The 13,644-nt window shown below is 53.2% G+C and overlaps 2 protein-coding genes across 6 annotated transcripts in view; one reads left to right on the top strand and one right to left on the bottom strand.

Moving 5' to 3' along the window:
- The window catches only part of GPSM1 (G protein signaling modulator 1), a 48,559-nt gene extending 42,037 nt beyond the window's left edge, over positions 1-6,522 (top strand). For 2 of the 3 annotated variants that reach the window (XM_072353044.1, XM_072353045.1), the window contains 3 exons: positions 4,164-4,323; positions 5,427-5,635; positions 5,742-5,940. In XM_072353044.1, coding sequence (XP_072209145.1) covers positions 4,164-4,323; positions 5,427-5,635; positions 5,742-5,930 — 558 coding nt within the window. In that variant the 3' untranslated portion in view covers positions 5,931-5,940. Of the gene's footprint in view, positions 1-4,163; positions 4,336-5,426; positions 5,636-5,741; positions 5,953-6,391 lie in introns of those variants that run through there. The other variant, XM_072353043.1, reaches the window with a different exon arrangement.
- DNLZ (DNL-type zinc finger) lies at positions 6,257-13,608 on the bottom strand. 3 transcript variants are annotated; one of them, XR_011905571.1, is made up of 6 exons: positions 13,381-13,608; positions 13,164-13,303; positions 12,300-12,452; positions 10,173-10,276; positions 7,463-7,575; positions 6,257-6,385 (listed from the first exon to the last, which is right to left on the bottom strand). XR_011905571.1 is itself a non-coding variant. In XM_072353051.1 (3 exons), exons 1-3 carry the CDS (start codon positions 13,606-13,608, stop codon positions 12,751-12,753), a joined length of 570 nt encoding a protein of 189 aa, XP_072209152.1. In that variant the 3' UTR covers positions 12,661-12,750. The 3 variants fall into 3 exon arrangements, 2 of the variants coding, with proteins under 2 accessions (XP_072209152.1, XP_072209153.1); XM_072353051.1 differs by lacking the exons at positions 6,257-6,385; positions 7,463-7,575; positions 10,173-10,276; positions 12,300-12,452 and adding an exon at positions 12,661-12,952; XM_072353052.1 differs by lacking the exons at positions 6,257-6,385; positions 7,463-7,575; positions 10,173-10,276; positions 12,300-12,452 and adding an exon at positions 12,661-12,919.
- Between the last annotated feature and the right edge of the window lie 36 nt (positions 13,609-13,644).

Raw genomic sequence — 13,644 nt, 5'->3', positions numbered from 1 at the left:
CTGAGGGTCTGCCCCACCTTCTGCATGCCGCCCTCTGTGCCTGCTCCATGTACCCTGATGGAGCTGTCTCCAGCTTTGGCTCTTCAGTTACAGGATAAGGGCTCAGCTGTGGTTCACAGCCCCACTTCTCTCTGCCCCCAAAGCGTCCCCTCAGCCCAGCAGTGCAGAGGCAGCAGCTGTGGTGCAGCTGTGCAGCTCATATGAGGTGTGGCAGTGCCTGTACTGCTGTGCAGCGGTGTTTTGCACTGAACAGGGCTGTGCCCTGCCCGTTTCCCATCCCTGCCCTCTTCTTTCCTCCTTCATTTGCTGCAGCATTCTTTACAATTAAATCATGAACAGAATGGTAGCTTAGTAGCGAGCTCCCCAGGCAGCAGCTTTGGTTTAGAGGCTGTTTCCCAGTCCTGTCTCTTCCACAGCCCATGGCCCCAGACCCACACACTAATTGGCTTTTGCCTGCTGTCCTGAAGCTCAGGCTGTGCAGGGTAAGGGAGAACCTGGTTTTGTTTGGGGTTAACGGCATTCCCTGCCTCTGCAACAAAAGGTGGGCAGGGAGGGTCAGAGGGTGGTGTGGAAGGAGAGCCGATGGGGGCACTGCAGTGTTTTGCTGGCTGCTCCTCTTCCTGGTGCCCCATCCCACAGTCCCAAACCCACGTTTGTTTGCATTTCACAAATGTAAAGCCTCTCCTCGGGCTGTTGCACGGCGTTCCCATCCCTTCTGTGCATAGAACCTCGTTATGATCGCAGCGTTCCCTCTGTTCAACAGGGCTACGTTTCAATTCAGATTCAATTCATGGCTGAGTATCTCCTGCGGTAGGGCCGAAAAATCACATCCCTGGCAGCACGTGGAGCAGGAGGGCTCTCGGGAGCAGACGCAGGTCCCTGGGTATTTCAGTGCTTTAAATCTGAGCCATCAGATCGTGCCTGCAGGCTCGCGGTGCGTTCCGCTGCCCGCGGAGCTGAGCGCGTTTTGCAGATGTCGTTCGGTAAAATCGATCCCGATCTATTTTTAAGGCGAAGTGTGCGCGGCGGGTGGGAGGCGAGGAGGTGGAGGGAAAGCTAAATATTCACATAGCTCCGCGCTGCGTCGGAGAGCATCGGAGAACAGCGCTGGGATCGCGGCTGCGAGGTGAGGGCGAAGCGAGAGCGGGGACGCGGCTGCAGGGGGAGCGCGGCGGGGCTGCGGCTTTACGATGGGGCTGGCGGAACTCTGCTCTGTTAATCTGGGCTCTGGTGCTGAGCGGAGCCGCTGGGGAGCGCAGGACAAACGGAGCTGCCTGTGAGCGGAGCTGAGAGCGCGGCTGGCCGGGTGGGTGAGCGCAGAGCGGCTTCCTTTGGGCTCTGCTTTTTTTTCCTCCTGAAATGAGGGGTTATGCACGGAGAGACAGAAGGGGGGGGGGTTCCTCGGGTCGGGGCTTGGATAGAGCTTGTGGGTGCTGGAAAAATCAGCTGCTTTTAGAGTTGGCTGCTTTTGAGTACCAGCATCCATACTACTCCCTGGGAAGTGGATGCACTGTCCCGTGGAGCACTTGAGCCCCGAGGAGCTTGACTCCAACGAGGAGCCAAGGCAGCAGCCAGCTGCTGGGAGTGGGGCAGCCCCACTGCTGTGCTGGGAGCAGAGGTGGCAGGCGCTTCACCTCCACATCAAATTGAGGCATCCAACCTGTTTCCTCCTGCCTATCCTTTGCGTTTTGGATGCTCATCCCAGCACCCCTCAGGTGCTGGAGCAGTGAGGTTGAGCGTGATGCCCTGCATGGTGCTGGACTTTGGGGTGCGTGGCAGTGCTGCTGTTGGCTCCTCCAAGGGGTGCTGGGGTGATGGAGCAGATGGCGGTGCCGTGTGCATGGTGTGAAGTGCTCCTGCCTGGTGATTTTGGGTCAGCTGCCTGCAGAAAGAGTGGGTAAGTGCTTGGGATGCATCTGGTTGGTAGGGGAGAGACAGATAAGAGGTGACACACGGGCACGGATGTGTCGGGGTAAATATCTGCTGGGCACAGAGCATGGTTTGTCTGGGAAGTGTCTGCAGTCAAAAGGCTGGTTCTGGGGATGGGGTGCTGGGATGAGGTGGAGGGTCCTGCCCCTGCTCCATCACTTGGTGAATCCCTTCATCTCTGTGTTGACTACTCACCAAAATGGGATGAGGAGGAACTGTTGCTGGACAGGTTGCTGAGGAAGCGCTCTCCGAGGGGTGGCTGTGGGAGCAGTGCTGAAACCTGCTGTGTTATCCCCTGACCTGCTCCATGGGGACACTGAGAGGAGAAGCCAGTCTGGCAGAGCAGTGGAGTTTGGCCCCTATGAGATGCTGCTTTGTGGCCAGGGGACAGAGCAGGGCAGAGGCTGAGAGGTTCTTGAGCACTGGTGAGTGCCCAGCAGTGCAGATATTGGGCTGCTCCCTGTGTTCCCAGCACTGCAGCTGTGTTTGACACATCCTGGATCCCACCTGGCAGGCTGAACAACCTGCTCCTTGCACCAGCATGCAGCATCCCTGCTGCCTTCCAGCGAGGGAGGTGTGTTTCAGGTAAGCGAGTACTGCTCCTAGGCTGTCATTAGCCAGGCTGCTGGGTGCTCTGTTCCCTTGTAGAGAACAGCAAGGCTGCAGTGCTGTATACACGGCCTTTCTGTGGGCAGGGAGCGGAGGCTTTGTGCAGGGTGTGGAGTGAGCTGTGGGGCTGGAGCCCATGGCAACACTGTGTGCTGTTGTAGGACTGTTGCTCAGTGCTCTTAGGGGATGCCCAGGCTCTCAGGAAGCCACAGCTCGGCAGCAGACGGTGCACCCCAGGGCGCAGCCCGTCCATCTGCTCACAGATCTTCAGGCAGAGCTCCGTGCAGTGTCATATTGGGGCATTTTAATTAGAGGTGTGGGGCTCTGGGTGTGCCAGGCAGAGCATCCTTCCCTCAGGTGTGTGTGGAGCAAAGATACTGACACGGTAAATGGATGGGATCACTGGTGAGATGTGCTATGGGGAACGTGGTCTCCACATGAGCTCTATGGGTTGTGCTGCTGCCCCTGCTGACTGTGCCACCACAAGGAGCTGTGATGTGAATGAACAGGCTCCCTCCTTCAGCTTCAAATTTGGGTCGTGTGAGCCAGCATGGCAGGGCTGTGGTAGATGCTGTTCATCCTTGGCTGAAGCTCATTCAGGTTGTGGTTTCAGAGGCTGATGGTTGGGAGGGTCTGTCCGTGCTGCTGCTCCGTTGGTGGGTCAGCACCTGGGAGGAGGTGAGAGGGGATTCTTCCTCCCCTCTCTGCTCCCACATTGCCAGTGTTCCTCTCTGGCCCGCTGCTAATTTTGATGCTGCCCTAAATAGAAGCTGAGTGCATCTCATCTGCTTCGCTTGGCATACAGGAAAATTGTTTTCCTTCGTTTACTGACACCGACTCGCAGCTTTAACCCTGTCAGCACACAGCTCTCCCCAGCACAGGGCTCCATGGAAGCACTCTGCATGCTGGTGTCCAGGCAGCAGCCCTGTGCTGGGATCAGCTCTGCACACCCTCACCAGAGGCCCTCCAAAGAGCTCTGCTGTGCAGCAGTGAGCACAAGACCTGGGTTCACCCTCCTGGTACTGCAGCACCCTCTGGCATGGCACAACAATTAGAGGCTGCTGTGAGTGCTATCCCTTCAGCAGCACAAATATATCGCTGTCTGGTGCAAGGTGCTTATTTGGGGCTCTCATGCAAGAACCATTTTCCTGAAGAACTGTAATTTTGTGGCATTTGCAGCTTGGTGATGGCTGGAACAAGCAGGGCGCAACAGTGCGTCAGAAGGAAGCAGGGGGGCTGTGGTCTGCAGAGGTTACGTTTAGCAGCTTGGGAAGGAGGGAAGGGCAATGTGCCTCAGCGTGGCACATGGCAGCACTCTACAGAGGCACCTGCTGGGCTCCCCCAGCCCCTTGCATCCCCCACCACTCTGCTTGTGGCCTCTTCTTGGAGGCTGGTTTTCTTTGAATCATCCAAACCAAAGGGTGGTGAGGAAAAGGAGAGACTTTTTCTGAGCCAGGAGCACAGAGGTTAAAAGGCAGCGACCCTGGGCAGGTGCAGTGCATGGAGAAGGACAGGCATAGTGTGGAGCTCAGCTCTGGGCAGGGCAGGGTGGGAGCGTTGCTGAGGCCACACGGTGAGAGGCAGTTGGGGCGTGCTGAGTCTTATGTGTTCTATTGTCTTTGCAGAAGATCAATCGGACCCCTTCGGATGAGGAATGCTTCTTTGACCTGCTGAGCAAGTTCCAGAGCAACCGGATGGACGATCAGCGCTGCCCGTTGGAGGAATGCCCATCAGAGGCTGCAGAGGCAGCAGCCACACCAGTCCCAGCCCTGGAAGAACGGATACGTAAGCATGGAGGTGTTGAGAAGTCGCTATGACTCCGGGTCATGCTGCTCCTATGGCATGGCTGGCTGTGTGGTGTTGGCTGTGCAATGGCCTGGGTGGGCTCTGGCAGGAGGGGAAGGTACTGCTGGGTGTTCTTAGTGTGACCACAGTGGAAAAACTTCTGGGTTTTGTACAGTTGTTGGATGCTGCGGCGATAGGTGTTGCGTAAGGATGGAGAAGGCAGCAGGATGGATAAACAGGAGGAAGCTCCAGGTGCACAGACAGCAAGCTTTGCTTGTAGGAAGAACATGGATAAATGGAGGAAACCATCTGACAAATAGATGGGATGGGAGAGGCAGGTCAGGGCTGTGTTTGTGCTTTGGGTTTGTGTCCTTTGATTTGCTTTGATTGGACCAAAGAGGAGCGAAGCACTGGGCTGTGCAGGTCCCACTGTGTGCTCACAGGGACGCAGGTCACTCCCAGGTGAGTGACTTCTTCTGTGCTAAAAATAAGGTGGAAGTGAACATCGCTTTCCCAAGGTGTGTTTGTGATGCAGAAGTGCATCTGGCTGTAACAGCTGCGTAACGTATGAGTGTGAAGCTTCATTAAGAGCGTTGAGGCAGGCATACTTTCTGTTCATCCATCACTTGGTCTCTGAGCTTTTTGGACACGTTGTTTGAAGTTTCTTTGTGAGCTGAAGGGTCAGTGCTGCAGTTATTGTGCGTTCCTACAGCTCCAGGAGTTGGGGCTGTCAGAGCAGCAGCATCAGGATCTTGGGGCACCACCAAGTGCTTTGTGCTCCCTGAGGCAATGCCCACCAGGCTGGATTTCTTCCTTGTCCCCATCCCAAGTGCAGTGCCTGCTGTGTGTTTTGCTTTGCTCTCTGCTTTGATGGTAGGCTTTTGCTTGCTTGCTTGTGTTGCTGGCAGTGGGGTTGTTCCTGTTTGCCACACAGGGTAGAAGGGAATGGTGCTGGTCACAGAAGCTGGTGTCCTACCCAGCTCAGCCCAGGGAGGCTTCTCAAACAGAGGCTTAAATCTGTTGGTTGAACAGCATGAAAGTGAGAAAAGGGACCCTGCAATGAGCAGGGATGTGACCCCGCTGTGCTCCTCTCCCCCTCCCAGCACACTCCTCCCTGATGGCATCCCCACAGACAGAGGAGTTCTTCGATCTCATCGCCAGCTCACAGAGCAGACGGTTGGATGACCAGCGTGCCAATGTGGGCAACCTGCCAGGCCTCCGGATAACACACAACAACCTGGGGCACCTGTGTATGGAGGGGGATGCCCAGGAGCCGGGGGATGAGTTCTTCAACATGCTGATGAAGTGTCAGGTACAGCAAGCAATGCCCCCCTGCTCTCACTGGGCTGGCTGTGGGCAGCAGCTGCCCACCTGCAGGCTATCAGCATGCAGCCCTAACCCCTGCTCTTCCCCTGTAGTCCTCCAGGATAGACGACCAGCGCTGTGCACCACCAGACTCCATCCCCCGTGGTCCCACCATGCCAGATGAGGATTTCTTCAGCCTCATCCAGCGGGTTCAGGCCAAACGTATGGATGAGCAGAGGGTAGATCTGGCCTCAGCACAAGAGGATGCAGAAGAGGAGCAGCAAAGGCCTGGTTCCAGCTAAGAACTGGGGCTGGGTTTGGGGGGTTTGTTTTGGTTTCATTTGTTTATTCAAAAAGAACTTAAGTGTAGGTGGTTCCAAACCGGAGTGCTCTGCACCACCAGGCTTCTCCCGGGCTCTGCACCTCAACTGCATTGCACTTGGTGTTCAGAGGGGACAGTTTTGAAACAAGGGTTTTTTAGGAGATGCAGCCTCTGTAATAATGGGCACAGCTCAAGGGAAGATGACCTTGGCAGCCCCTTTGCTTGTCAACTAAAACTCCAGGAACTCACACTGTCAGCTGAAGGAGGAGCCCAGAGCAGGTAGTTAAATGCAGCCTTGATCTTCTTTATTTCTAAAATACTTTTAATAGTGGAAGGGAAGAGGACCTTTTTCATTTTGCAATCACATCTGCGTCATGAGATGACACAAATTGTTCTGGATCCTTTCCTGGAACATCTTCATCGGTGTTGTTCTTTCTGCAGACGGAAACGAGCCCAAATCAGAAGCTACACAGGACCTTTTAAAGCTCACCCCTTCCCCCTGGCTGCAGCTGTGGTCCCCCACCCTCTGAAGTTTGTTCTGGAGTTGCAATGAACTCTGCAGTGAGAGCTTTATGCTTGTCCCTTCTGCTTCCTCAGCTGCTCCTGTACAGAGTTGTGCCAGAAGCTCCAAAGCAGAAGTTGGGGCTCTCCCACTTTAACCTTTAGTGGGATCTGGAGACCTCCAGAGAGCAAGCATGTACAAAGCCCTGAAAGGTAAGTGCCAGCTATGCAGCCTGTACTGCAGCCACAAGACAGAAGAGATGGTACGTTGGAAAGAAGGAAGAAAGGCTCCTGCCCATCTATTCAACACAGAAATCAAACTTAGCTGAACTAACTGTTTCTGGTGCGGCTGAGCCAGAAGATTCACATGGGACTGTCCAGCATGCCTAAGACAGAAACCTGCATCTGGCACTGACCTGTTCTGTGAGCCAGCAAAGTTTTCTGGCCATGGCTTGTCATGAAAGCAAGCAGAACTATTCCCCGCATCCAGCAGTGGAGGACAATAGCACTTCCCTCCCCTTGTTTCACCTGAAAGAAACCAGTGCTGTGCTGCTCAGTGCCCCAGCAGAGCTGCTCTCAGCACAGCAGTCTTTATTCTGCACAGTCTGGTCCCACACCAGTAAGAAATGGAGCCTTGGTGACAGCTCCGGGCTGGAATTGTTACTGGGAAGTCAGTTTCACCCTGCACACAAATGTAAGGGTCTAAGTTCACTTTCATTCCTTTTGGTAAAGTTGGAAATGCAAGTTCAGAGAAGAGGGCAGCAGAGATCAAACTGCAGGAGGTGGAATGCTTGACCAGAGAGGTGATCCTGGACTTCAGAAACTCCAGTACTGAGTTCTGCCAAAGCAGATGTGTTTCCTACAGGGAACAAATCAGCACTTTCTAATCGAAATGCATTTTATAGAAACATTTCCAACCTGACCAGTGCCGCTGCTCACCAGGCACTGAACCTGCCTGTACTGACCATGGGAGGGGTAGCTGCATTTTGGTTGCCACCAGGGAGCACTCACCTGCTGCACAGAGCGCTGGGCTGAACCTCTGCCCCCTTCCTGGGCCAGGTCAGAGAGCTGGAGGTCAAGCAGGAGGATGTGCACAGCCACGTATATACCCAACTAGCTTGTACCTGTAAAGAGGACAACATTGGAGATGAGAACGACTTGACCAGCTCCAGGCTTGGCCCTGGTGCAGCTCTCAGCCAGGTGGTGAACTGGAATCTGACCATTAAGCTTTCAGAGGTGTTAATTATTTGCCATATACTTGAATGTATGAGCTTATTTATTTTTTACATGTGCATTTGCTAATGTCATTTTAATGGGGAATTTCCAACCCACAGGTACTTCTTTTCTAAGAAAAATAATCTGCCAGATGAATTAATATATTAGAAACAAATACAGCTCAAGGGAAAGGGAGGGTTGTGCTTAATAAATATTTGTGTCTAAGCTTCAGTGGCAAAATAATCTTTTCCCTTATGTTTTTTGGCCCACCTTCCTGCTTTGCTGTCAGCAGAGCTAATGGTAGCTCTTGGGGCTGGGAGTGGGGATTTGTGGTGGGTTTTTGTGGCAGCTGTCACCATATGCAAGTGTTGAACAAGCACACAGGTCTGTTTGGAAGCAGCCACCATCGTCCCAGGTCTGCCTGCCTTAACTCACTTCAGGTGTTGTGGAGAAAGTTATAAAGCTCTGAGCAGCCTCTACCCCTGACCACCAGTCAAAGCCCAAAAGTACAGGGGCAAAAGGGCATCCAAAGCAGCCTGTGACTGTCAAGGATCTGCTTCTCCCCTACCTCAAGGAAGAGCTCAATCCCTCCTCACAGGAATGGGGATGAGCCCTTCTTTTCAGGCAAGGTGCTTTGGTACCTGCTCCCAAAAAACAGGCCTTGTTTCCCTGGATGGCAGCTGCTGCAAGAAAAGGGCAGCAATTTCTGCACAATGCCCTGGCATAAGCCCCTTAGTGAAGATACTCACAAAGCAGCAGGCAGCAGTGCAAGCTCATTCTAACACAGCAGGCCATTAGACTTTGCTAGAGAATGAGCTGGAGAGCAGCAGATTTTGGATCCTGAGGCTTGTGAGAATAAAGCCAAGTCTCAGCTGGTCTTCCTATGCCTGGCTACCTTGCGTAGGCTCCTGCCAGTCCCAATCAAAGATTAACAAAGAGCCACCAGCTTGCTCTCATCAGGCATTCTTAAGCTTCCCAATATCCAGACACATGAAACTCTGTACTGCCAAAGGCTTTGTGGGTGACTTGAGGACAGAACCAGATATGCAAAATCTTGAGGTTTAGATTCCCTGGAATCTAAACAGATGATGGTTCCTATAAGTGAGTGATGGGGGGCCTAGCTCACTTGCTGTCTCACTGTCCTTAGCAGCTATGGAAGGGATCATGTATTCTCTACTACTGTCTGTTGCAGAGCACCTTCCGAACAGAAAGATACCCACAGTGAGCAAGAGCAATGGCTCACAGCCTGCAGTGATTGCTGCTCTGCTGTACGCTGAAGTAAGAGAGAACAACACAGCATTGCCCGGCAGCAGTCACACTGGGTGCAGCTCAGCCAACCCCTTCCCGTTCAACCCTGCCAGGCCAGCTCGGTTCTGTGCAGAGAACAGCTCGCTGCTGCCACCCAGCGGACACAAGGGGGATTGCCGGGGCTGCCTTGAATCTCAAAGGGCAGCTGCTGCAGCAGCTGTGAAATACAGAGCAGGGTGCTGGCCCCAGTGTGGGGCTGTCATGGGGAGAAAACCTATTAAAAACATCAGAAACAGGAGACAGATAGACATTGCTCCTTCCTACCTCGCTGTGTAAATGGCCTGAGAGACACTTGAGAGCTCGTGCTGACCGTGTGCCTGCTGGGAGTTTTCGCATTGCTCATCTGCCAAGTTACACCAGGCCTGAGCCTCAGCACTTACCTCAACCCTCTCCTGAGCCTCGTGGTCCTGCCTCAGCCATGACTTCCAGTGGGCTGGAAGGGCGCGCAGCCCATGGGGGAGGGGGCTGCTGGCTCCGAGCATCCCATCACTGTAAATTCCAGGCTGGAGCCAGCAGCAGCTTTCAGAAGCTCTCCACAGAGGTTTCCTGACTGCTGCTAGGCCAGGCCAGAACCATGGGTTAACTCCTGCATGGTTCTGCAGCAACGAGCTCAGTATTCAGCAGCACTGAAGATCACAGCCCAGGGATATGCATAGAGGTATCAGCCACACACCTGCAGGGGTTTGGCAGAAGGCTTTCTCACCTTGCTGTACCTCTCTGCCTCTATTACAGCAGGACCTGGCAGCCCAGAAGACTACGTGAGGCCCTGTGCAAGCAGCACACTTCACAGCCCCAAGTTCTCTTGCACAGGCACACAAAATCACTTCCTCTCCATATAGGGTCCCCATCTTTATGCCCTCTAACAATCACCTGGGGGGACAATAAGAACACCAGCATCTGCTGCAGCCAACAGCTGCAACCCATCAGAGTCCCCCAGCAGCTGGATGAACTCTGGAATTGAATGCAATAAAACAGGAGAGGCAGAAAGCCAGAGGCAAAGTTATTTCCTATTTCACAGCAAAGCCCTTGCAGGATACGATGGGGGAAAAGAATGCAGCTCTCATTAACAGCAGTGAAACAGCTTCGAGGAACACAGCAAAGGTTTTATGCCAGCAAGGCATCCTGTAAATGCTAATCTGCCCCTGCCTCAAAATCACTTCTCTGTGCCTCAGACACCCATCAGTGCACTGTCACTCACCGTGCTCTGCTGCTCCAGCTTTGGGCATCACGGGTCCCCATCACACTGCAGCTCCAGCAGCTCCAGCTGGCTTTTTCCCTTCTTCCCAGGAAGATACTCTTCCCCTTTTCCAGAAAGAAAGAACCTCTTCAAAATGAAGCACAATGTTCTTTTAAATTCAAGCTCTTAGCAACAAACGCTCCTGTTCTGTACACAAAGCCCATCAGAGAAGCGCAACCCTCTCCCCTTCCAGCTGTAAAACCCAGCATGCTTGTCATTAAAAGCACCCGCTTCCTGCCCTGTTGCACAGCAGTCTGCGTTTGCTTCTGAGGAGCCCCATGGGCTGCATCCTGCCTGCTGCAGCTGTTTCACAGCATTTTGAGCTCCCTGTGTCCCATTCCAGGACCTTGCCCTGAAGATTCATCCACTTTGTGCAGCCTACTGCTTTGCGCTCCACCCAAGCTGCTGGCCTAAGCTTTCAGAGCTGCCTCCAGCAGCAGGAGCAGCAAAACAGGCCTCTCTCCATCCTCGTAACTGGAAAACAGGTACCCATGTGTGAGCAGCAGCGGCTCAGCCTCCACTCTGCCTCCAGGCAGCACCAAGCGCCAAGGACCAGAGAGGCTGCAATGACACTTCTTAGCTACAATTCCTACTGTAAGAGAGCAACAGCGAGCACTGCCTGTCTGTAGCCAGGGGCACAGAAAGGTGAGGAAAAGAGCATTACAAAAGTTAGGTTATAAATGAACTGTTTCCAAGACAACACAGATCCTGTAACAGCAGCTCCATTCCACTCCATCAAAGGCATTAACAGCAATGGCAGCACAGTGCTGCTGTCAGGAACAACACCAGAACCACTTTTCCAGCAGTGCTAACAGGAACCAGCAGCTGACAACAGGGTGAGCACACAGCAGAGTTCCACTCCTATTTCTTAATGAATACATGGATTGCTCCCCATCTAACTGCCTCGGAGGGAGAGAACTGTGTTTCACGGGGATGTGAACACACACAAAACCCAGCTGATGGATGCCCTGCCCCTCAAAGCTGTTTCATCACCCTGAATTCACCTATCACCACAGAAATGTGATTGTTTTCCTGTCACTCTGATCCATACTTACAATGCAACATATGGAAAACACTTCAGATGAATGAACTACGCTCGTTAATGCATGTAATGCTCTTAATGAATACTTGAATGATGAAGCCATGGGCACCATGCTTGGCTGAAGGAATTGGGTTTGTTCAGCTTTGGAAACACAAAGACTAAGAGGAGTTTGTATTGCTCTTTAAGGGAAAGGTGACATAGAGAAGGCTTTCCTCATAAATCCAGCATTTAGAAAGGTAATGGGCACAGGATGAAACACAGGAAATTTCTGTTAGGTATTGGGACCTGTTTTATTCTCATACTACAGGATAGATCAAATACCAGACCTAAAGAGTCTACAGAGCTTCCATCCTCAGAGTAACTCAAGCCAAGACCCTGCATGCTCTTATCTAATTGAACCTCCTTTAAGCAGGGTGGCTGGGCTCCTCCAATCTTCATTACTCTCTGATACCAAGTTTAAAAACACAAGAAAGCAAATACTTGGTTGTACTAAGAGTGTTAACAGGCCTCATATCATAGAAATTATGCAAGCAAATGAACCCAAAGAAACTGCAGTTATGATCACCTTACTGCCTGATTCATCACTACCAGCACACAGCGCTGGGGTAAACACCTACATTTCTCATTTATCAAGTTATTATTTTCTCTTCTAGCTGATCTTAACATGCAGCAGTGGCGTTAATAAGCACCTCAATGTCTGTCAAATAAGACACATTTCTAGGTGCTCCACTTATCTCCAACGTGCTTTACAAATACTAATTGTTCCTTCACGCCCATCCTCCCCCTCACCAGTGAGGAAGTTGCATAACCCCAACCACAGGGCTGCTCACTGCACCACCACCCCACCAGGAAACACGAAGCAGGGGCAGCCATGGGGCAGAGCAGGAGTGGTGTAACCCCAAATGAAGATGTTCAACTCCATGACATATGGGGCAGAGCCTGAACTCTGGAAGATACCACAGGAAAGAATAAGGCAGCATTGAAGTGACTGCAGCACAAGCTGGTTGTCCAGTGCTCTTGCAGCTTGTTTGGCTTTGCAAACTCACCTATGGTCAGGGCCATGTCCTCTGGTGGTCCCAAATGCTTCTTCTGTTCAGCTGCCACCCTGTGCACCTCCAGGAGCACTGCAATCAGCTGCTAATGGGCAACACCTGGGCAAGGCCAGAGGACACAGCCAGGACCTCCAGTTAGTGCCACACCTGCCTAAGTCAAAGCACACGGTCAGAAATGATTTGCTCCATTCTCACCTTAGAACAAAGCAGGTTTCTCAGTGCTGCTGTGACACCTAAAACTGCTTTAACAACAGCAAAAGTACCGGGAAAAAAAAGACCCACAGCCCAAGTCTGACATTATTAGCTCAGTCAAAAGCAAAACTACACCAACCAAAAACAAGGCAGAGAGAGGAGATAGACACCCATTTTTATTCCAAACATGGTCCATCGAGATCAAGAAACATGAAAGTCTCTCTTGCCATCAGAATGACACCAATCCCACTCGTCAGGTCCGTCCCTTGCCGTCAGTCTCTGGAGGGTCCCCACTTTCTCCCTCCGTAGGATGGCTCTGAGGGTCAGCATCTGCCACACCTTCTGGGAGCAGCTCCAGGGCTTCCTCACCAAGCACACGTCTCACCTTCTCCCCTTTGGCTGCCAGGATCTCCTCGATATTCCTTATAACAGCAATGCGGAAGCCAACAGTGATACTACAGCAAAGGCCAGAGGGAAGAGCCTGGCGTGGGGGCTTTTGGTGATTGACATCACACAGTGAGCTGACACAGGAACAGAACTACCCGAACCTCCTAGGGCTGTTCTTATCCCTTAGGACCAATAACTCAACAGCTACTGCAAAACCTCGTATTTAAAGGACGATGTGCCGATGGTGTGACGATGTGACACCCCCCCACACACACGCACCTCTTGCCCTGCAGGTCGGAGAACCAGCCCAGGTTGTCGGCGATGACATGATGGCTGTGACAGCCGGGACACGTGACGATGACGACGCCGCGGCTGTAGGCCAAGCGGGAGATGTTCTGCGCCGAGCGGCGCCGGCACACCTACAAGGCACGGAGCCGCGGCCTCCGTTAGCAGCTCAGCACCGACCCTCGGAGCCGCTCCCTCCCCATCCCCGCACCTTGCAGGTGTACACCAGGCGGTAGTGCGATGCCTGCAGCCGCCCCACGCCGTCCGGCGGTGCGGTGCACGCGTGGCGGGGCAACGGCCGCTGCTGTGGAGACGCTGAGGCGCCGAACGCGGCCCGCGCCGCCGCCCGCACCAAGCGCTGCAACATGGCGACCGCGCAGGCGCAGAAGAGGCGGCGCTGAGGCTGCGCGGTAGGCCCCACATAGGCCACCTCCCCCATCCCTACGGTAACGGCACCGCTTTGAGCGCTCAGTGC

Source organism: Excalfactoria chinensis, chromosome 18, assembly GCF_039878825.1.
Source record: "Excalfactoria chinensis isolate bCotChi1 chromosome 18, bCotChi1.hap2, whole genome shotgun sequence".
NCBI classification, from domain to species: Eukaryota; Metazoa; Chordata; class Aves; order Galliformes; family Phasianidae; genus Excalfactoria; species Excalfactoria chinensis.
This window is presented reverse-complemented; position numbering and strand designations above follow the sequence as displayed.